The sequence below is a fragment of the Geotrypetes seraphini genome, chromosome 8, assembly GCF_902459505.1.
Source record: "Geotrypetes seraphini chromosome 8, aGeoSer1.1, whole genome shotgun sequence".
NCBI classification, from domain to species: Eukaryota; Metazoa; Chordata; class Amphibia; order Gymnophiona; family Dermophiidae; genus Geotrypetes; species Geotrypetes seraphini.
The window spans coordinates 153,101,761-153,124,825 of record NC_047091.1 but is presented as its reverse complement, the minus strand read 5'-3'; the positions used below and the strand labels follow the sequence as shown (position 1 = coordinate 153,124,825).

The 23,065-nt window shown below is 44.0% G+C and overlaps 2 protein-coding genes across 3 annotated transcripts in view; one reads left to right on the top strand and one right to left on the bottom strand.

The window, feature by feature from the left end:
- SBNO1 (strawberry notch homolog 1) overlaps positions 1–12,906 on the bottom strand; it is a 199,999-nt gene extending 187,093 nt beyond the window's left edge. For both annotated transcript variants that reach the window (XM_033956400.1, XM_033956401.1), the window contains exons 1-2: positions 12,570–12,906; positions 3,814–3,942 (exon numbers count right to left, since the gene is read on the bottom strand). In XM_033956400.1, coding sequence (XP_033812291.1) covers positions 3,814–3,942 — 129 coding nt within the window. In that variant the 5' untranslated portion in view covers positions 12,570–12,906. The remainder of the gene's footprint in view (positions 1–3,813; positions 3,943–12,569) is intronic.
- A 294-nt stretch (positions 12,907–13,200) lies between these two features.
- Positions 13,201–23,065, top strand: part of KMT5A (lysine methyltransferase 5A) — a 66,719-nt gene continuing 56,854 nt past the window's right edge. The window contains exon 1 of the mRNA XM_033956404.1: positions 13,201–13,448. Within this exon, the coding sequence (XP_033812295.1) occupies positions 13,439–13,448 (10 nt within the window). The 5' untranslated portion in view covers positions 13,201–13,438. The remainder of the gene's footprint in view (positions 13,449–23,065) is intronic.

Here is a 23,065-nt window from a genome sequence, read left to right as displayed (position 1 = left end):
ACACGCTGGAGGTCCCGCGCACATGGCGGAGGCCTCCCTCCTCTCCTCCACTCTCCAGCTGTCTCCCCTCATCGATCTTCTTCTGGGACAGCATGCTTCAACTGCGCTCGGTGTCGCACACCCCCGGCTCTCCAACACTCTCAAGAAATGGGCAACCCGCAGTGGGAAAAGCGAGGCAATATGCAGCTGGGAGTCAGAGCTAAGTCCCTAACCCTCCATTTTGGTCAGTGACGTCAGCGGAAGCCGGCAGGAGTCTGTTTTGACAGAGAATACCGGGTAGAGCTTTGGATTCTTGCCCAGAACTAGCCAAGAAGAAAAAATTTTAATTGAATCAAGCTGGGCAGACTGGATGGACCATTTGGGTCTTTATCTGCCGTCATCTACTATGTTGTAGCATCCTAATCCATTAAAGTTTGGGTTTATAAGCTAGATATGCTTTTATGGCTTTTTTATATTTAAATTATTTCCTGAAAAGAAAAATAGGTTAATTGAATTAGTATCTGTGAAACTGGAAATATTAAAGCATTACTATTTGCATTTATTCAGAGTCTGTATGTTTTCCGACCAACTCCTGTAATTCTATAATTGCTTCTGACACCACAGCCTTGGTTTTATATGCAATACGTATACTCGACAAAATACAACCTCAGAATGGACAGATATAATACATTTTAAAACAGTCCCAGAAAAGGAATACTAGGTCACTTCATGTGTGTATGAAATAAAATCTTTCCCCCACAGCCAGAGAGAAAAATATATACAATTAACATATGGGCAATAATACTGTAAGGCAATGCTGAAAGATTAAGTTTTGAACAGAAAAAGGATAGCTGGGCAAAACCAGGACTGCTTCCAAGGAGGGCAACAGAATATAAGAATAGTTGTACTGAATCAGACCAATAGTCTATCTAGCCCAGTATACTGTTTTCACAGTGACCGATCCAGGTCACAAGTACCTGTAAGAAACCTAAATAGTAGCAACATTCCATGCTTCTAATCCCAGGGCAAGTAATGGCTTCCCCTATGTCCGTTTCAATATCAGTGCACATATAAACTAGGCAGTAGATCTATACTAACTTTTAATACGTTCTTAAATATTCATCTTAGTTGTAGCATAATTAGGGGATCTTGTCCAACATGTTGCATGTTGGAGAGACAAGGAGAAGCCCATTCCAAAGGAGAGGAGAAAGCCTTCACTACCAAAATGTCAGGGGAAGTACCTTGAAACAGCCTCTGACGGGCAAAACATAGTTCTATGTCGGACAAGATCCCCTAATTATGCTACAACTAAGAAGAATATTTAAATTTCTAAAGTGAACATTCTATAAAGTATACCTGAAATATTTTTGACTATCTGGAGACTGATGAAGATTTTGGTGCTATCGGTCTGTGTGTTTAAACAATATACACACAGCAGCACCGCCAAGGTCTGTTAATTGTTATCTTAAGTGTCTCAATATCAGACAAGATGCTAGGAATTATTAAAAGACTAAGATTATTATAATGCCTCTATCGCTCCATGGTGCTACCTCACCTTGAATATGGTGTTCAATTCTGGTTGCCTTATCTCAAGACAGATATAGCTGAACTAGAAAAGGTTCAAAGAAGAAGAGCAACCAAGATGGTAAAAGGGATGGAACTCCTCTCATATGAGGAAAGACTAAAATGGTTAGGGCTCTTCAGTTTAGAAAAGAGATGGCTGAGGGGCATTATGATTGAAGTCTACAAAATCCTGAGTGGTATAGAACGGGTACAAGTGGATCAATTTTTTTACTCTGTCAAAAATTACAAAGACTAGGGGACACTTGAAGTTACAGGGAAATACTTTTAAAACCAATAGGAGGAAATATTTTTTCACTCAGAGAATAGTTAAACTTGAACACGTCTGAACATGTTGCCAGAAGATGTGATAAGAGCAGTTAACATAGCTGGTTTTAAGAAAGGTTTGGACAATTTCCTGGAGGAACAGTCCATAGTCTGTTATTAAGAGACATGGGGAAGTCACTGCTTGTCCTAGATGGGTAACATGGAATGTTGCTACTATTTGGGATTTTGGCAGGTATTAGGGACCTGAATTGGCCACCACGAAGAGAGGCTACTGGGCTAGATGGACCATTAGTCTGATCCAGTAAAGCTATTATGTTCTTATGGGACTTTTCCTCCAGGAACTTGTCAAAAACCTTTTTTAAAACCAGCTCAATTTCAGTTCATTCCTCAAGCTTCACTAGATCCTTCCTCATGTTTTCCACATCCTCAGGGTTGTTTACTCTATTGCAGATTTTGGTATCATCCACAAAGAGGCAGCTCAATGAATGCCGTTACCACATCCTCCGGCAATATGTTCCAGAGCTTAGCTATTCTCCGAGTGAAAAAAAAATTTCCTCCTATTGATTTTAAAAGTATCCCCCTGTAATTTCCGATTGTCCCCTAGTTTTTGAAATTTTTGATGGGAGTAATAAAACATAGATCATTTCACTTGTACCTGTTCTACACTACTCAGGATTTTGTAGACTTCAAATCACCTCCCCTCAGCTGTCTCTTTTCCAAGCTGAAGAGCCTTAACCTTTCCTCATACAAGAGGAGTTCCGATCCCTTTATCAGCTTGGTCGTTTTTGAAACTTTTCTAATTCTGCTATATCTTTTTTGAGATACGATAGCCAGAATTAAACACAATACAATACACAACACAATACAAGTGAGGTAGCACCATAGAGTGATACAGAGGCATTATAAAACAGTCTTATTTACCATTCCTTTTCTAATAATTCCAAGCACCTTGTTTGCTTTCTTGGCTGCTACCACACACTGGGTAGAAAGTTTCAGCCTATTGTCTACAATGACACCTAGATCTTTTTCTTGGACGCTGACCCCTAAGGTGGACCCTAGCATCTGGTAACAGTGATTTGAGTTACTCTTCCCAATATACATCACTTTGCATTTGTCCACATTAAATTTCATCTGTCATTTGGTTGTCCCATGCTCAATTCAATCTGAGACTAAATCATCTGAACCCAAAAAACGATGAAAGCAACCCCTACCCTGGGCACTTTCCCCCAGATTCTATATATGGCACCCAAGATGCCAAGTGCAACTTAACTGAGCCACGAGCCATTAACTAGCAATAATTGGGCACTAACCACCAATTGCAGTTCAGTGGTTCCAATTAGGATCTGCACATACATTTTGTTAGGTGCTATTTTTATAAAGATACACGTATAAATATTTTAGTGTGCAACTGAGAAGGGGCATGGGCATGGAAGGGTCAGAGTAGAGAATGACACAGGGACAAATTTTTATCCATCCCCGTGAGTTTTGTCACTGTCCCTACCCCATTCCTGAAAGCTCTGCCTTAACTGCACAAGCCTGACACGTATGATTTCAAAGTGCTTGAGGCTTGTGCAGATGAGGACAGAGCTTGTAGGAATGGGGCAAAAGCAGGAGAAAAAAAACTCGCCCAGAAGGGAAAATGAGTTCACGTAGGGACAGTGAAATGTGTGTCCCCATGTCATTCTTTAGGTCAGAGCATTCACTAAAGATTAACACAGTATTACTGAATACTGGGAATTTGTGCTTAAGTGCCAGAATTTATAGATTTTTTTCAGCATCCAAATTTGGGTGCCATTTACTGAATCCCACCCCACTAATTCTAGGTGCTAACAGCAATATTTAAGTAATCATATGACCAGGCATTCAGGGAAATTTCCAGCTTTACCTCTACCTTTCATGTAAAAAAACACTTACTAGTGTATACAAAGCTGCAAAAACAAATCAATATGTGTAAGGCAAACAGTCTGAGAAAAACTATTTATTTACCTGCTGAAGAGCTGGAGTTGAAGGGGTCACCAGACCAATGTCCACAGAGTCACTGTCAAAGAGATCATTTGGACTGATTCCACTCTCACTCAAAGCAGCAAGCAACAAATCTTGTCCTGGTTCCATCATCTTAACAAAAGAACACATTACTTTCATTTTTTCTTAAAATCATCTTCCCAGCCATCTACTGTCGAACAGACAGAAAGCTAGGCCTCATTCAGTAAACAGAGAATACTGATACAAGTCATTAGGTTAGCCTCAAAGCTAGTGGAGTTCTATATTAAAAACTGATTTCCAAACCTAATGGTAATATTTTTTCTTCTTTCATTCTACTATCCAGTATCAGCATTTTTACTTCCAAAATCTCTCACTTACTACACCTGAGGAACTAAATTTTAATATCTGCAGCAATCTGCCTCAAGCTCCACTTCTTATACATTTCCCTCTAACCCTCCCCCCTTGTCTGACTGTGCCAAGCACATTTAAAAATATTCTGCAATTGTTTAACCTCAGGTTTTAATGGATAACCACGAGAAAGGTATTTCACATCTGTAGTTCCTGGACATCATCTATCCTGATCTTAGGTTATATGCACAATTATGCAACTATTATTAGCACTCTCCACACCCATGCAAGTCTCTCTTCCATAAAGAGAAGATAGCCTAAGACAGGTATCTCAAAGTCCCTCCTTGAGGGCCGCAATCCAGTCGGGTTTTCAGGATTTCCACAATGAATATGCATTGAAAGCAGTGAATGCAAATAGATCTCATGCATATTCATTGGGAAAATCCTGAAAACCCGACTGGATTGCGGCCCTCAAGAAGGGACCCCGAGACCCCTAGCCTAAGACAAATAAGAGGGTGAGGGAACTTTGCCATTTAGCAAATGGCAGGATAAAAAAAAAGTTATGAGGTTGTGTTTCACAGCTTCAGGAGCTCTATCTATGTGTTTGTGGGAACTTATATTTTGCCCAATTGTTTGGACCCACATTGATCCAGCCATGTCAATACAAATAAGTTGTTTGGTTTTGTTTTTTTTTGCTTTTCTATTAATAAAGTTGTTCGTTTAAGTGGTGGAAGGACAGTGCGTGCAGTGATGGTCCTTTTGGGAAGCCTATGCTTAGTTCACTTTATGTTGAGCACTAAAAGGTTGCGGCTCTGAGCACTGCACAAAAACTTATTACATTTAATACTGTGATTTATTGTTGTATGGTTTATTATTAAATTAGCAGCAAACAGAAAATCCAACATGACTGCAGTCAAATATCGGGACAAAGAACAAAAAACAGAGACTGCAGTGATGAAGTACAGGATGCCAAGACTTTATTGAACAATTGTAAAAACATGAAACAGTTTGCATCCAAAGAACTGATAAGATCAGAGCCAATACGGTCTGTGTTTTGAAGAAACACTCCTTCCTCAGGGGTCCTAACACGTGTCGAAACAAAATAACCCAATGGATAACAACTGAATAAAAACAATGACTACCGTCGGGTATTTGAGGTCTTGGTAAACACATGTATTAGCTGCTTGACAGTTTGTTTATATCAAATTACATACACCAACCTGTCATGTGCCATGAGCACAAACTGGAAACCTGCCTTTGATAGTTATGGATTTGTTCATACAGAAGAATTCCATATAGGGCATGTCTGCTGGCCGGACAATACTAAAGCCTAAAAGGAGAAACTTCCAAGGCAGAAATAGGGAGGCGATAATGATAAAAGAGTAGGCCGTATTGATTCCCTAACGAATTTAAAGAAAGAAGGTTATCAAAGGTAAGAGCCTAATCTTCTATTCTGTTACATCCCTTCCAGGATCAATACTAAGGGTGATGTACCAAAGCAATGGCAATGTCTAGTGTGGGACAGAAGACACCGAGATCCCAAATGTAGCATCAAACTGAATTGTCACATCCACTCTGTAAAATCTGGTAAAGGTATAAAGAGATGACGAAGTGGCTGCTCTACAAATCTTGGCTGAATTAATCACTCAAGACTCTGCCCATGAAGCGGCAACACCTCTTGTCGAATGAGCTTTGAGAGGTACTGGCAACTGCCTGCCACAGGTAATGTAAGTCAATAAAATTGCCATGCAAATCCATCTGGCAATAGAGGCCTTAGCCTGGTCAGAAAGATGGAAATCATTTGTCCTCTCCAAAGTAGTGAAGCAAAACGCTTCGGACTTCCAGTTTCCACAAGATATTATCCTTTGTCATCTGACCCAGTGGAACAAAAAGCAGGCAGATGAAACTACTTTAGGAAAAGAAAAGAAGGAATGAATGGTACAGAAGGATATATCTGCCTCCATAGCTTGCAACTCCAAGATATGCCTGGCTGAGAATCGTCACGAGGCAAACTGTCTTGACTGTAAGATTTAGAAGAGAAGCATATTTGAGCGGTTCAAAAGGAGCTGCAGCAAGGCCTTTTAGCACTACTTTGGAGGTTCCACATTGGAAAAATTTAACACGGGGTGGTCGCAAATGAAGTGCCCCTGAAAAATCTGGTCACATCAGGATAAGCCATAATCAAACTGGAACTACAGTGCTCTGAAACAAGACCTCCCACCTGTAACTTGAGAGAAGCTACCACTAGGCCTTTTTCCAAACCGGCCTGCAAAAAAGGCTAAGACCACTGGAATTGGAGCACTCAAAAGGCTCCACCTGGTGTCTAACATATCACTGCTGGAAAGCCTTCCAAGCCTTGGCGTAAGCTGCCATATGAGAGGGCTTCTTAGATTTCAATAGAGTGGCAAATCACCACATCAGAGTATCCTTGTTGCAGCAAAGCTTTGTGCTCAAGAGCTAAGTTGTAAGACCAAAGTGCTGTGGGTTCTTCATAGGAACAAGCCCTTGAATGAGAAGGTCTCAAAGATGAGCTTGAGCTTCCCGTCCCTCTGAAGATGGACCAGACCAACATACCATAGAAAGTGAGGCCAGTCAAGTGACACTAGGATCAACAGATTTGGATGAGCTACGATCTTGCGTATGACTCGACTTACCACGGGCCCAAGACAGGAAGATGTAAATGAGTTAGCTGGACCAACGCGTCCAGTCCTAAGCTTCTGGACTCTGTCCTTCGACTGAAGAAGCGCTTGACTTTGGAGTTCTTGGCTGAAGCCATCAAATCTTGTCAGTCTGCCCCAGCGACTAACAATGAGACAAAACGCTCTCCTTGACAGTGACCACTCTCCCAGGTCCAGAATTTGGCGACTTAGAAAGTCTGCTTGCACATATCCCACGCCAGCCTCATGTACCGTGGAAAGGGTCAGAAGATGCACTTCCACCCACCAGAACATCATCCAAGCCACCAGACTCACAGAACCACTTCTGGTGCATTCCTGACGATTCATGTATGCAACAGCTGTGGCACTGTTGGAAAACACCTGCACTACTTTCTCTTCCAGGGGTTTCAATCGCCAACCATATGGCCCAGAGCTCTAAACAATTTATTGATCATGAATCCTTAGGCCTTGGATAGAACAAGCCCCCCAGCCTGAGAGACTGGCTCTGGTCATAAGAGCAATCCACTCCATAATCCTAACGGGCACACCCTTCTCAACAGCAGCTCCCCAAATCCACCAGCATAGACTGCTCAGTGCTGGCTCTATCAAGGGAAGGGGCATCTGAAGGGATGATGCTGCAGAGACTACCAGGGCAGGAAGGACTGCAGTAGTGGTCTCTTGCTTCTTGACATTCTGTTTTGCGTGGCTCAGGAAGAAACCCCCCATCCCCCAAAGCATGTTGAACTGAACTTCAAAATAGTCCAATGTCCGAGATGGGAGTCAGCTGACTTCTTGAAACTGACAAGCCCAAACGCTGTTGGAGAGACATCACAGTCTTCACCTCCTACTCTCACTCATCTGGACGGTGCCTAGATCAATGAATCATCCAGATATAGATGAACTAGGACCCCCATTCTATGGAGATACAACACAGAATGGTGAAGGTGCAGGGGACCATTGCCAAACCAAAGGGCAGGGCCATAAATTTGAATGCTGTTGAACATGAAATCTCAGGTACTTTCGGTGTCCTGGGAAAATAGGAGTATACAAATAAAGTGTCTGTTAAATCCAGCAAAGCCAGGCATTCTTCCGGAACCACCACTGCTATGACTGAATGCACAGATTCCATGCAACAATGTGTGGAATATGCAGAAAAGCATTGACCGACGAGATCTAGGAGGGGTCTCCAGTCTTCTGAGTCTCTCTTTGGCATGATGAAGTAAAAGGAGTACCTGCCAGAGCCTTGCTTTTGGGAACTGGTTCCACAGCTTGAATGTTCAAGAGATGCTGCAGAGTCACCTCAACCTTTATCAATGTCTCTGGTCTCCCCACAGGGGAGTCAAAAAATAAAATCACGAGGGAGGTGAAAGAAAAACATCTTGTGCCCTTCCCATATAATGTCCAGCACACATTTGGAACAAATCTCTGACTACTCCCATAGGAACACACACAACTGGTCTCTAATGCAAGGAAGCTCGGCCAAGTCCCTGGCATCAATGGGACTAACTGGAGGCAGTGCTGATGCAAGAACCTGAAGCCTGCTGGTGTTTGGGATTGTTATAGCGGGATCTGTAATACTGGAATTATCTCTGGCCAAACGAGCCTGAGGAATTTTGGCAAAACCTGCACAAGGATGAAAATTGCCATGACCTCCTCCTGGAACACACCTAGGCTTGTTGTCCGGGAGGGACTTATCTGCCATACTGGCCATAAGTTCATCCAATCCTTTGCTAAACAGCATCTGACCTTTAAAAGGGAGCTTGCTGAGAGTCGCCTTGGAGGCTGAACCCAGTGGCGGATCCAGAGTTCTGCAAGCAGAAACAGCATAAGCCAAAACCTTGCCTAGAACCCACATAAGGTCATAAATGGCATCTGCCATACAAGGGGCTACCCAAAAGTTTTGGGAATTGCTTACTGAAACTCTTTGTTTCCCACTGTCTCCTTCGAAGAAGTCCCCTTGAAATGAAAATGTATACAGTGATCACAGTGTTTTTCCTACAAGTCCATGCATCTATGGAAGTCATCTTGGGTGAGTGCCTTGAGGACCTTCTGTGATTCTGCCTGGATCTCTTTAATCTTGTTAAAATGGCGCCCTTTGTCGTAATTTCATTTTGGGAAATAGTAAAAAATCTCAGGCAAATAGGGAGGGTGTGTAATCACTGTATTGTTTATGGAAGTCAGGAATTGTCAAACAATGAGTGATGTGTGAGCGGCCTTCTGTTAACTGGTTAGCAGTCTTGGCACAAATTTTGCAAAAATGCATCTCATGTTCAATTCGTCCGACAAAATTCATTGAACTGTCCCGAATGACTGTTCTATTAGCTCACAAACATGGATAGTTTGCCTACAATCTGCAAGGATAATCTCATGAACTTTTGCTATGGTTTCCAGTGTTGTGCTTGTTGACAGTCATCCAGAACAGTCATAGTCATGGACAGATGTTCGGCCATCCTTGAAGCGTTTGTACCAAAGAAAGGTTTTGCTTTGGCATTTGGCACTATCTCCAAAGGTTTCCTGGAGCATATGATGGGGGGTTTCTGCAAGTTTTTCTAAGTTTAAAACAAAATTTGACGCAGATTCTTTGCTCAGTAAAATCCGTAATATCGAAATCTGCAGTCACTAAACACCACCTTACAAAAATCGCACAGAACAGCACAACCACTCAGCTGCAAACCCACTGACACACTGATTCACATTGCATAATGCTAGACACCTCTAGCGGCGGAAGGGCATACTATATCCAGTTCACACGTGCTGTTCACATTCCCCAAACATTTGTGTAGCACCTCGTATAACTGACCCCTTAGTACCAGCTGGAGGCAGGTGCAACTTCCTCCAGCTGGAGGCACGTGCAACTTCGTGTGACAAGCACGTACCACAAAGGAGGCAGCTGCTGCCATCTTAATACTCAAAAAATCAACTTCAAAAAAGCTTCTTCGAGACCATGTCCACCCTGCAGTCCTGAGAATCTTTCACCATTATTCCTCCCTCATTTGGGAGGCCAGTGCGTTCGGTCACCTGTGTCACTGTTGAATCCACCTTCAGCTGCTTAAATAGCTGCTGAAAATCCACAGCTGAAGTCAAGAAAATGATTTTTGGCTCAGAGATTCACCAAAAAACTCAATCTTCGGGCTGCCAGTCAGACGGACCCCAACTGAAACTTCCACCCCCTCGGAACTTCCTCACGTGACCGGGAAGGGGGGGGAGGGAAAATGCAGCCTGCATCCAGACACCCTGAGGGCTGTTATACAGGGTGCATCAAGCCTGCACTTAAAGCACTGAGTCAGAAGGTAAGCATGCTCCCAGGGGGACAGACCTCAAGTTACAAAGATAGCACAACAGCAGGCTAGCTCCACAAGTCAACCCAAAGCTTGCAAACTGTGTCCTTTCCCAAGCAGAGACACACTACCACCAAAGGGGTCTCAAGGCACTATGCTATCAAAAAAAACACACATACAAAAAAAACAAACCCAAACATGCAAAAAAATAAGAAGCAGAGCAGATCAGAAAGACTTTCACAGTTTGCAGAAATTAAGAACTACAGGGGGGCTCTGTATTCCTAAGCCAAGTGGGAGGAGGATTTCTGCAAAGCCAAGTTCACGGGTTGGAGGTGAAACACCTTTAGCATTGATTCTGGAAGGGAAATAACAGAATATAATTTTAATCCAAATTCCTGGCTAACTATCAATAAAGGTGCATGGAAAATATTAAGAGAACTGGCGAGTGCAAACCCCCTCCAAGGGTCCCTACAAGAGAAATGATATTCTGTCAAAATAGAAGAACCAGAGATAACAGTATGTGTTCTACCTGTAAGGAAGGATTTAAATCTATGAAATACCTTTGGTGTGATCCCTATGGAGGATCAAGCAAAGGCCAGGCCCAGAGAAATTGTCAAGGCTAGATATCCCATTATCTTTCAAGGGTCTCACTTAAAAAGCAACACATGATGGTATCAGTGCTGTAGCTAGTGCAGAATCCCACTTCTCTACAGTGTAATAAGTTTGAGCTTTCAACAAATGTAAAACATGGTTTGAGTATCAACTGTTCTGTGACTTGGAAACAAAAGTTACTGTAGTATGATAAAAAGTAATAAAATTGAGCAAAATATTTTATAACTATTGCACCTGATAACATGCCTTGCACTACCACTGGAAAGGCATGAACATAATAAAATAAAATACCCTGCTCCCAAACGTTTAGGAGTGATGGGCATAGTTCTGACATAAAACAAAAGTTGCAATATGAAATGTTAAAACATAATGGCTATGTTTATTCTGAATTAGGTTTCAAGTTCTATCAAGAGAACACACACAACACTATTTCAAATTATATTCATTGCTTCAAGCCTAAAGGTATGGATTGAAATTAAAACACTCTCCAGAGAGAATCAGGTTGATTAGACTCCCACTCATTGATCCAAGATACCAAGCAAAAGCAGTTATTAACTGATCATAAATTATAAAATGCTACTGCACAATGTTAACTACAAGTATATATATATTCTGTAATTTGTAGTTCAAAGCTTTATGAGTTACACTTGTAGTTTTTGCTTAATTATGGGTGCCCATCTTTGGATTTCTTCACATACTTATTTTGCAGATATTGCCAGTAATTTAAATTTTAACAGGTTTTGAGACAATATCATAAATACCGTACATTAAACAGGTTCTTTTACTACAAATTATCACATGTAATCTGTAGTACGGCCCATAGGAAAAAAATTGGACCATATAACAGATAACATGCTAACCTTTAGTATATTATAAGGCAACCTAGAATACATTTTATAACCCTTACTATAAAATAAATGCAGTAGATTTTACAGATATTCATGTTTAAGTTTAAACATAAAACTGTGTCAATAAAAGCATTCAGGTAAAAACAAAATACATTAATAGTCCTATCTATAAGCAAGATAAGCACAGACTTAACTATATAAATACAAACATTAAGTTGTATGTTTTACAACTGTACTTCATGATCTAGTTGTAGCAACATATCTAAACAATCCCTACTTAAGGTAGGGAAAGTTTTTTTTTCCTCACAGAAAAACTAAACTTAAAAAACTTAAACTTTAAAGGTCAGTCGTAGCCCACAACATAACCTATTTAGCACGTGCCCCAAAAGCATAAACTTCCGGGTTGAATCATTCAGCTGCGTAATTCTGTATAGAAATAACCAGTCCAATGCATCACATTTTAGTTTACAAAACTAGAATGCGTTCTTGCTTTTTAAATGCATAAAAAAATTGCGAAGCAGGAAGAGACTCCTTTCCAGATACCATAAAATTCATCACTAGTCTCTCAACTAGTAAAGATAAAGCAATACTGATGACAAAAGAGACACGAGCCACGAGGAGCTAGATTTTTCCCAGGCTGCTGTTACCAGGGGCCCGGTCCGAACAATGGAGGAACAGAGCTTATTTGGATGCAGTCAAACTACGTTGCTCTTCGTCCCTCTCCTTCGTGAAAACACCTGCCCTAGAGTTGCCACCCGCTCTTCAGACACCATTTAAAACAGAGCCAATACCCCAAACCATCTCCCTAAAGAATTAATATCAAAGCTGTGCGTACGCAACCCCGCGTCGGTGAGCGCTTGGCCCGCGAAGAGACTACAGGATAAGAGAGTAGGAATAAAAAACCACCACTAGTAAAAACATTCTCCTTCATTTAGTCTCAACAAACCCCATCTCCCATCAGAATACAGATTTTCCGCTACCGCTTCGTGCCTTGCTCAGCTCTGGATAGGACTTACTTTGCCTGCTTTCCGCCCGCGACTCTTCTTGGTCAAAATTGAATCGCGGCAGCCTAGGATCCGACGCTTTCTACCTGACCGGCGCCATCTTTACCGGGGAAACACCAGCGCGCCGCACCACGTGACCCCCTGCACAGCCCAGGAAGATTCTGGAAATAGTAGATCAAGATGGACTTTTCCGACCGATTTTCGAACGCAGAGCGAAACCCCGTTAGTCGCGGAACCGTAAACCCTGAGCAAGATGTCCCCAGGAGCATCTTCGTCAGGTCGTTTTAGGTTTTTGGGGGTCCTTGGAAGCTGACGGCGGTTCGGAGTCACGTGACCGATTATCATCTCGGAGGCGGGAAGTGACGTTTCTGTGTGCCAGTAGGATGATGGGAAAAAACAACGCGCCGTCGTCTCCATGTTTGGAAGGTCACTGCAGCGTACACGTAAGGCGCGACGGATGCAGTCTTACGTATGGATCTTTGAGTTTATCTGTTCAAGCAACAGCGAGTTTGCGATGTTGCCCTTACTACTTCCTCATTTCTCGGCTCCAATCAGGTCTTCACTGCTAGTGTCCTAACAACCAATCAGCTATAAGCAGCGAGAAATTTAAACTCTAACACTGATGGACAAGTGGGTGTTTCCGATAAAAGGGTTATTGAAAGCAAAAGGCTGGAATGGTCTTTCTAAACCAATAAGAATTTGATGTTGTATGAAGAGTAAGGCGCACGCCCCAATCAAATGAATAATGGGCGGTAGTTAGTTAGTAGATGGTAGCGTTTTCTTACTAAAGTAAGAAAGCATGTGTGCGGTTTAGGATATTTGTGTTTATAAATGTTTGATACATGTTCGTTGTTTCCTCGCAATTTTGCTGCTGAGATACAATGGCAAGAGGTATTTATTTATTTATTTATTTATTTAGCTTTTGTGTGTAATAATAGACCTGCCGTTTTTGATCCTATTGAGTGGCTGTGGTTTAGAGTTGATTGATGCGGGGGGGGGGGGGGGTTCTGGTGTGCAATTCTACATTGTGAATAAAAATCCCTTATAAGTAAAAAAAAAAAAAAAAAAGCTTTACAGCGCGTTTATATAGCCATTATCTTACCACTTTAAAATATCTTATAGAGGGTCCTAAAATCAGGTATACTTTAGCAAATCTCATCTATCTAATGTACATGTTAGTTAGCTGTTGACTGCACAGCAGTGCTGAGAAGGGGTGAGGAGGTAGCTGTCTATATGCTTACCTACCATTGACAAGTTTTAGGAAGGGATATTTGCTTTAATGGGAAACAGGGTTAGTATCTAATGTAAATATATTGGCACTGTGGCTTTGCTTTGGGATAAAGTCAAGTGCCAAGGATGCTGGGCACAAAACAATAAGTATCACTGTACCTGTTTCTAGCTTATTTTTTTATATATACCATAACTAATCAAACAACAGCATTATCATTGCTTAGGTCTAACTCTTTCTTAATGTTGTAACAAAGCTTGTTTGAAAAGATTGAGCTAAATCCAAATGTCTCCCAATTTTTGTTTATTTTATTTATTTTTATTTTATTACTTATAAACCAGTTATATCCTAAGTGGTTTACATTCAGGTACTTTATCATATTTCCCTATCTGTCCTGGTGGGCTCAAACTCTATCTAGTGTACTTGGGGCAATGAGGGGATTAAGTGACGTGCCTAGGATCACAAGGAGCAGTGAGGTATTTGAACCCACAGACCCAGGGTGCTGACTGAGACTGTTGCTCTAACCCCTGCACCACACACTCCCACAGTGTGAAGAGACCAGATGCTATGGGTAAATTAGCAGGCTTTGGGGCAACTGCGCTTAAAGTGCAATAGATCCAACTGGCATATGTCCTGCTCTGTGTATCAGTATCCGTTTTTCATGAGATGTAGGGCACCTCAGGTAGGAGTGCGCATGTGCGCGAATCTCTCTCTCCCGCCATGAAGTACAGGCTGAGTCTTCTGCCTTGAGCAGCTTGGGCCATGTCTACACTGCATTGGAGATTACCTGAATGCGCTGGCTAGCCACAAGCAGTGCATTCTCCTCGCTAAACAATCCAAAGATGAACTTTCCGAAGTGCGGGAACCGGTGAACATGGACACTGTCTATATTGCCATGGAGGACTTTGAAAACGCCATTCAGTGTCATGAGCAGCACCTGAAAATCTCCAAGGAGCTGGGAAACAAACGGGAAGAGGCGCGGGCCTACAGCAACCTGGGCAGCGCTTACTATTACAGAAGGAACTTTGATAAGGCGATGTCTTATCACAACCACGTGCTGCAGCTTGCGCAAGAGCTGTTGGAGAAAGTGATTGAGATGCAGGCCTATGCTGGCCTAGGGCATGCCGCACGATGCATGCAGGACTTGGAGTGCGCGAAGCAGTACCACGAACAGCAGCTGGGCATTGCCAAAAGTCTTAAAGACCAGGCAGCAGAGGGGAGAGCTTCATCCAATCTAGGTAAGGAAGGAGCAAATACTAATACGCTGGAGTAAATAATTTGTGAAATACATTGGGTCAGAAATTGTCAAAGAGAGTCATTTTTAGGGATGTTCAGTCATTTAAAAAGCAGGGCAAATGTCAATTGTATTTCCCAAGTTCTTCAAGGTTGGGGTTTTTTTTCCCTACAATGAAATGATTTCTTTCCCAATAGGACAAGGGGGAAAAAAACAAAACATTTGTTTTGTTGGTATTTTTGTTGTTAATGCATACAATTTGCAAAACGAGTCTGCAATCTTCATAAAGAGTGCACATATTTTACAATAAAATTTTGCAATGAAAAAAATTCAAGAAATCCCCCCCCCAAAAAAAAACACACAAAACTTGGGGGGTGCCCGTTACATTAACGGGTGCTAGAATAGATGTCTGTGTTTCTTTATCTCTCTCTCCTTGGCCGCTGTCTGTATCCTTCTGTCCCCCCCCCCCCCCAAAGCAAAGCTGTCTGTCCCCAGCTCTGGGGGGGGGGGGAAGACAGAAGAGGGCCATGGAGAGACAGTTAGGGAGAGGGAAAGGGAGCTGCTGCTTTGGGGGGTGGGAGGTGTGTGCTGGGGGCAGACAGCTTTGCTGGGGGGGGGGGTGGAGACAGAAGGATACAGACAGCGGCCAAGGAGAGAGAGATAAAGAAACACAGCCACATCTATTCTAGCACCTGTTAATGTAACAGGCTTAAAGACTAGTGTTATTATACTAACTCTGCTTCCTGCTGCTGAAGGAGCCAGGAGATTCTCCAGCTACTCACTTGTTTTACATTAATTATTTTATTTCTTGTTTTTTGACTGTGTCTCTCTTTCTCTTTCTCCCTCCCTTTCTCCATTGCTACCTATTTCTTTCCAGAGATTTGTCTGCAATGTGTTGGTTATTGGTTGATTTTTGTTCTCTGGAACTTGACACTAAGAAAGCATAGGATAAAAATAAGACTTTGTGAATAAACATAGGGTAACTGTTACTCTTGTACAAGTAGTAATGGAATACAGTGATCCTGTAGCTTTTAGATTTATTATCGTTGCTCCAGACGGGAACAGAAACGGAGGATTTACACTCATCTGCTAGCAGGTGGAGACTGAGACACTAACTTTTGACATCAATACAAGTGGGCTGTACAGGCCCTCTTACAGTCAGTCTTTTCTCAGTCTCCAACAGGTGGTCTGTTTTTGTGCAGTCTGAGCTGAGGTTTGTTAAGGCATGTTGGATCTGGTTAGTGAATCTTTCTTGTCCCTTTTTGTCTGTTCTGACTGAGCTTGGGAGACCCTTTCGGGGGGTCCTACCAATCTCAGTGGTGTCGCACTCATTAGGGTCAAGTACCTCCCCAGGTTTATGTGGCTACCGATAACTAGCTACGATTACAGTTTAGAATGCCTGTGGGGGGACTGCCTTTTATTGCAGACCCCACCAGACCAGTTCTATATTTCCCAACTATCAAATAAAGACATGCTGGAGATCTGTGCATTGTACTATATAAGGGCACTGTATATGAGCTGTTCTCCAGTATTTATGTCTCCAGCAAATGATGATGTGTACATACCTTGCAGTTCTGGGCAGTTGTTTCAGTTCCCACAGCTGGTTGAACTGGTTTCTTGGTTTGAGTTTGCTGTTGAGAAAGGGATTCGGGTTTCTGTACATTAGAGACGCCTGAAAGAGCATTTGTAATAAAGTTTATCCCAGGACAAGCAGGCAGCATATTCTCTACATGTGGGTGACGTCATCCACGGAGCCCCGATGGCGGACAGCTTTTCAAGTAAACTTGATTGAAAATCTCAGTTTGCTAGTGCTGCACCGCGCATGTGTGTGCCTTCCCGCTCCACTAGAGGGCGCGTCTCCTCAACGTGGTCCTCAGTTCTTAGTTTTCTGCGGAGCCAGAAAGCCCTGTCTCTTCTCTGCGATCCTAAGTGCCTTTCTTGCACTGCGGCTTCTTTTATTATTTTATCGGAAGTCGCTGTGCCCCACGTCTTTTGGTTTTCTTTGACCGATCTTCAAAAAAAATATATTTTGTTTTTCCTACCTTCATTCGCGACCGGGGGACACCAGTCTTTTGCTTGGCCGCCCGGCCTCGTAGTGATTGCAGCTTTCCTTCCTGCCTTATGTCCTGGCCTCTTACCGGATTCAAGAAGTGCACGCAGTGCGGTCGGGTGATCTCCATCACAGACCCGCATCGTTGGTGTATCCTTTGCCTGGGTGTTGACCATCCTACGGACTCTTGCCCTCGTTGTGCCACCCTTCAGCCTCGGGCTCTTCGTCGATGGTGGGCCAAGATTGTGGAACTCTTCAACATGGACCCGTCCGCGGATTAAACTTCGACCTTGGTCTCGGCCTTGTCCTCGTCTTCGGTTTCGATGTCGGCTTCGAAGACCTCAGTTCCGAGCAAGTCTCCCTTGACTTTGAAGGCCTTGGCAGCTTCGGCTTCGAAGACCTCGGCCTCGGGTAAGTTTCCTCTTCCTCCTTCAGGTTCAGCTCAGCTTCCGAAGAAGCCATCCTCGAAGTCTCTAGCCAACCAGGCAGTGAGTGTAGTCCTGCCGGCCTCGACAAGACCTCCTCCTAAGCGTGCCTCCACATTACGGGAATACTCTACATCGAGGTCACCCTCGTTGGAGCGCACTGCTGCACCTGTTCGTCCAAATCCTTTGGTCTTGGTGCCCATGTTCGAGGATATGCTTAAGGCTATCTTAACCTCGCAGATCTCCTCTGCTTTGGCTCAGCTTGCCTCGGCCTCAACCTCGCTCGTCGTTGACCAGCCTGAGCATCGCGCCGAGGGCTCTGGAGGCAAGGCGAGTCGGTCTTGATGCGCATCCTCGCCTACTCGCTCGAGGCGGACTTCTCCCTCCGCCCGACCTCGGTCAAAGCGCCAGGCTAAACGTACTTCTTCCTTAAGGCAGTGGTCAGCCAAACGGCCCAGGGATTCTCCCCCGAGCCAGGATAGGTCGCCGGGTCCTCTCACTATGGGGTCCATCAAGCCCTCAGATCTAGTACTGTCCGACTCTCATCTTCGCCGTTCTCCCGTGCCGTCTCGGTCTCCGCACCGAGGGGCTTCGAGGTCGAAGACTCCAGCCTCCCTGCAGAGTCGAAAGGACTCTTCTTCCTGGGGCTCGTGAGGCGGGCTCCCCGGGTCTCCGTTCCTCGGACCCCTGGGTCCTTGCCTTCCAAGCTCTATAAGCGCAGGCTGTCGTCAACTCCCCCTCGTTCTGTTAGTGGGGCCTCCTCGACGTCCCTGCTTGTGGACACTGACTTGCCAGCGCAGTACTCGAGGGAGGCTTCCCCCTCGTTCTCTGCTGCCCTGAAGTCCCGCTTGGCTTCACCCCTTGGGGGGCATTCTGTGGGCAAGCCGTCCTCCTTCACCAGGTTCGTGATGGACATGGGCAAAGTGCTGCAACTGGACCTCCAGTCCGGATCCAGGTATACCCGGGAATATTTGGAGGAGATGGAGCTTCCTTACCCACCGAAGGAATCCCTCCGTCTCCCCTTGAACCCCGTTTTGCAGCAGACTTTCTTCCGGAATTTGGAGACGCCTTACTCTATTCCGGCTATTCCGTCCAAGATGGAGTCCAGGTACCGGACGGTACCCTGTAAAGGGTTTGAAAAGACTCGGCTCTCCCACCAGTCCTTGGTGGTGGAGTCTTCCTTGAAGAAGTCTAATCCTTCCAAGGTCTACATGGCTGTCCCGCTGGGACGGGAAGGCCGGACTATGGACAAGTTTGGCAAGCGCCTGTACCAAAATTCGATGATGGCGAACAGAGTTCTGAACTACAATTTTACTTTTACATCTTATCTTAAACTGTGCATCAAATCCATGCCCTCTTTTCAGGAAGATATGCCTGTTCATCGCCGGCTGGAATTTCACCAGCTCCTGGATACGCTGTTGCAGATTCGGCTTTATATGTTTCAGGCAACGTATGATGCCTTTGAACTCTCCTCGAGGGTTTCCGCCTTTGCGGTAGCCATGCACCGCTTAGCCTGGCTCCGCATAGTTGACATGGACCCGAATCCGCAGGACCTGCTGGCGAATCTCCCATGTTTGGGCAACGAACTCTTTGACGACTCCATCGAGGAAGCCACCAAACGCCTCTCCAAGCATGAGCGCTCCTTTGCCTCCTTGGTCAGACCCAAGGCGAAGCCCGCTCCTCCTAAGTCATACAAGTTGCCTGCCCGGCGTTATCCCCAGAAGTCCATGCCGGCTTTTTCTAGGCCGCCTCCTCGGTGTCCGCAGCCGCAAAGGGCACCTCAGAAGCCTCAGCCCCTGCGGCAACTAAGCCTGTGCTGTCTTTCTGACTGTCCCTGTTGGAGCGGGCCGACCCCCTCTGTTCTCGAGCTTTCTCCCCTGCCTATAGGGGACCGCCTCACTGCCTTTTATCGCCGCTGGGAACTGATCACTTCGGACAACTGGGTCCTCTTGGTCATCAGGGAGGGGTATTCCCTGCACTTCCGGACACCTCCTCAGGACCTACCCTGAAGAGTGTCCTTCCAACAGTGCGCTACTCCCCCTTCTTCTCCAGGAGGCTCATGCCCTCCTTCACCTCCAGGCGGTGGAGGGGGGTCCCTTTGTGTCAGCGGGGCTCCAGATTCTACTCCCGGTACTTCCTGGTCCCCAAAAAGACCGGGGACCTGCATCCTATCCTGGACCTCCAGGTGCTGAACAAGTTCCTGGTCAGGGAGAAGTTCCGTATGCTCTCTCTTCCCACGTTGTATCCCCTGATGGACGAGGGGGACTGGTTGTGTTCCCTGGACCTAAAAGAGGCCTACACTCGCATCCCGATCCACCATGCCTCTCGTAAGTTCCTTCGCTTTCAGGTAGGAGACCTTCACCTGCAGTATCGAGTCCTCCCGTTCGGGCTCGCTTCCTCCCCAAGAGTCTTCACGAAGTGCCTCGTGGTGGTGGCGGCATCCCTGCAGTTGCAGGGTATTCAGGTGTTCCCGTACCTCGATGACTGGCTTATCAAAGCACCGTCCCAGGGGGAGGTTATTTCAGCGACCCTTCGGACTATTACGTTCCTTCAGCGTCTGAGCTTTGAGATCAACTTCCCCAAAGTTCCAGTTGTGCCCCTCTCAGTCTCTGCAGTTCATTGGGGAGATTCTAGACACGGTTTGCCTCCGCTCGTTTCTGCCTCAACCTCGGCAGGCTGCCCTCATCCACCTGTGCTGGCAGGTCTCCCTGCTATTCAAGAAATCCATGAAGACTAACCGTATGAAACATTTCAATCCTCTGAAGCAACCCGCTCTACTCTGTAACACCTCTGGATGTGTCCAGAAATCCTCTTCTGTAATCCACCTTGAACTGCAAGGTAATGGTGGAATAAAAATCACTAATGCAATGTAATGTAAAAAGTAGCTGCTCAGACCCAGGCTGAAAATTGAGGTTCAAGATAGCACCTTGAGGAATTCCCTGGGGAAAGAGAGAGTCTGAGAACATGAAGAGTGAAACCAAACATCATATGTACAAACTTATAGACAAACTACAGAGTTGCATAGAGTTGACTGACAGCAAGGAGAAGCCTACAGAGCAGAAAACATTGGATTAATGTGCATGCAGAGATAAGGGACCTATAAACACTTAAGAGAACTACAGGAGGTGCTAGTTAGACAGGGCAAAAAGATCAGTGCTAAACTCAAGTGTAGAGGAGCCGCAGCAGTGAGTATTATTGATAAAGAGTCGGAAGTTGAGGGATCCATCTTACACTCCCTCTTATTAGCACAACTGCTACAGACAAAATTAGTAGACCTGGAGGACCAATATCAGTGTTCAAAACAATTATGGGAGTCCCTAAGTCTTAAACACAAAGGAGGGAAAACAAAATGCTGGGGTTTGTGTTGGGACTTGTATACTGCCTTTTTGTAGTTTTACAACCACACTGGTTTACATACAGATACTTCAAGCATTTTCCCTATCTGTCCTGGTAGGATCACAATCTAATGTACCTGGGGTAGTGGAGGATTAAGTGACTTGCCCAGGGCTACAATGAGCAGCGTGGGGTTTGAGCCCACAACCTCAGGGATTTCTATTCCGCCATTACCTGCGGTTCAAGGTGGATTACAAATGGATAGTTTGGAGATTAGAAGTATTTAGGGAGTAGTTTGTACATTTCTTAGAGTTGCTAAGGATTACATCTCAGTTGTCATGATATTGGAGGTACATATGTAGTAGTTGCAGGTGATGCTTGGGACATTCTTGATGTGTTAGTTAAGTTTTATGTGTGTTTTGAATAGTAGGGTTTTTATTTATTTCTTGAAGGTTTTGTAGTCTTTGGTCATGGTCAATAGGTTGTAGAGTTGTTGGTCAAGTGTTGCAGTTCGAGTAGCTACGAGGTTGTCGTACAGTTTTTTTTTCTTTTGATGTTTTTGGTTGGAGGGTGTGTGAATGGTGCGTGGGTTCTCCTATGTCTGGTTGAGATGGATTGAAATAGTTGATTGTTCCAATAGGCTGGGCTGTCTCCATTTATTGCGTTAAATAGTAGGCAGTAAAATTTGAAGTGTATTCTCACTTGTATTGGGCGCCAATGTGAGTCATGGTATGTCTCTGTGATGTGGTCGAATTTCTTCAGTGAGTAGATCAGTCTTAGGGCTGTGTTTTGTATTGTTTGTAGTTGTTTTATCATGGTTGCTGTGCATGGGAGATATAGTATGTTGCAGTAGTCTATTAGACCTAGGATTAGGATTAGGGATTGTACCAAGAGTTGGAATTGTTTTCTGACGAAAAATTTTCTGGCTTGCCTCAGTTTTCTCATGACTGCGAATTATTATTATTATTTTTTTTAATCGTTTTGTTGATTTGTGGCTGCATTGTACAGCCTCTGCCTATTAGCACTCACAGGAGTTTTAAAGTGGGTTTGAAGTGGTATGTTGTAGAGTTTATGACAAGGTTAGTTACGTTTGGGGTTTTGTTATTTTCACAATAAAGAATGGATGATGTTGAGAATGCTGGAGTTGGTCCAAGTAGATTATGAAGATCAACAAGTGGATGTCTTCCCAGATAAGTTATGATTCAAAGCACAGGCAAGAATATACAGTCAAGATGCATGTTAATGTGACAGGAAAAATTAATAGACTATTTTCCTTTGGAGAGTGTCTTTGTATACTTCACTGCTGTAGAAAGAACCCAACCCAATAGCAAGGGAGAGAGTCCCTAACCACAGAGTAAAGCCCCTGGAAGAATAGAGCTCTACGAACATAGAGATGATGCGGTATACAAACCTAAGGATTAGATTAGATTAGAATGCAGTGTGAAAGAAAGCAGGCTCTGTAAAGGGCAAACAGAGCAAGGTGGCTTGAGCTACAAAAGAAAAATCTCTTGATATAGCTATTGAGCTATGTCTGTCCACTCCTAGGTTGTTCTCCCAGACAGGATTGATATTTTTAGGAGTGGGTATAGGGAACATCAGACTAGATTTGGGAAGAGAATAGCTTGTGTGGAAAAAAAATGGCTACTGCCCTTTAGGCCTATGTTATACTAAGAGGGTGTGGAGGAGTTGAGAATGTGAAGATGGGGAGGAAAATATTGCCAGAGATCTTGTCACTTGAGAAAATGAGTAGGGAGAAATTGGTGATGGAGGAGTGGGATGGGGAGGGGTGGCCCAAGGCCTGGTTGAAATCAAGGGATCTGTGAGGATTTCAAAGTGCATTGTAGTGGTTTTTGGGTGGGAGATGGGTGAGAAGCATTGGAGAAGGTGTCTTTAAATTGATGAATAAACATGAAGACAGGAATAAGACATTCATTTGGGATAATTACATTTTTGAAAGACATGAAGTTGCAAGTGCCCCTTTACTCTCCCAGGATGAGAAAGTGGAGATGGTCTTCCTGCAGGAAATTCACTGGATGGTGAAAAGCTCTGAAAATACTAGGCAAAATGCAGATTGGGAACAATGAAGGACTGCAAGTTTGGTGGCAGTTTAAGGTTTATTCAGTACTTTATATACTACCTAGCATACAATGTATATTTAAGCAACTTACACAACAGTTAAAATAATTTTTAAATTTTTTTTGAATAAATGAAAACCGGGAGGGTCTAGGAAGTGGAAGA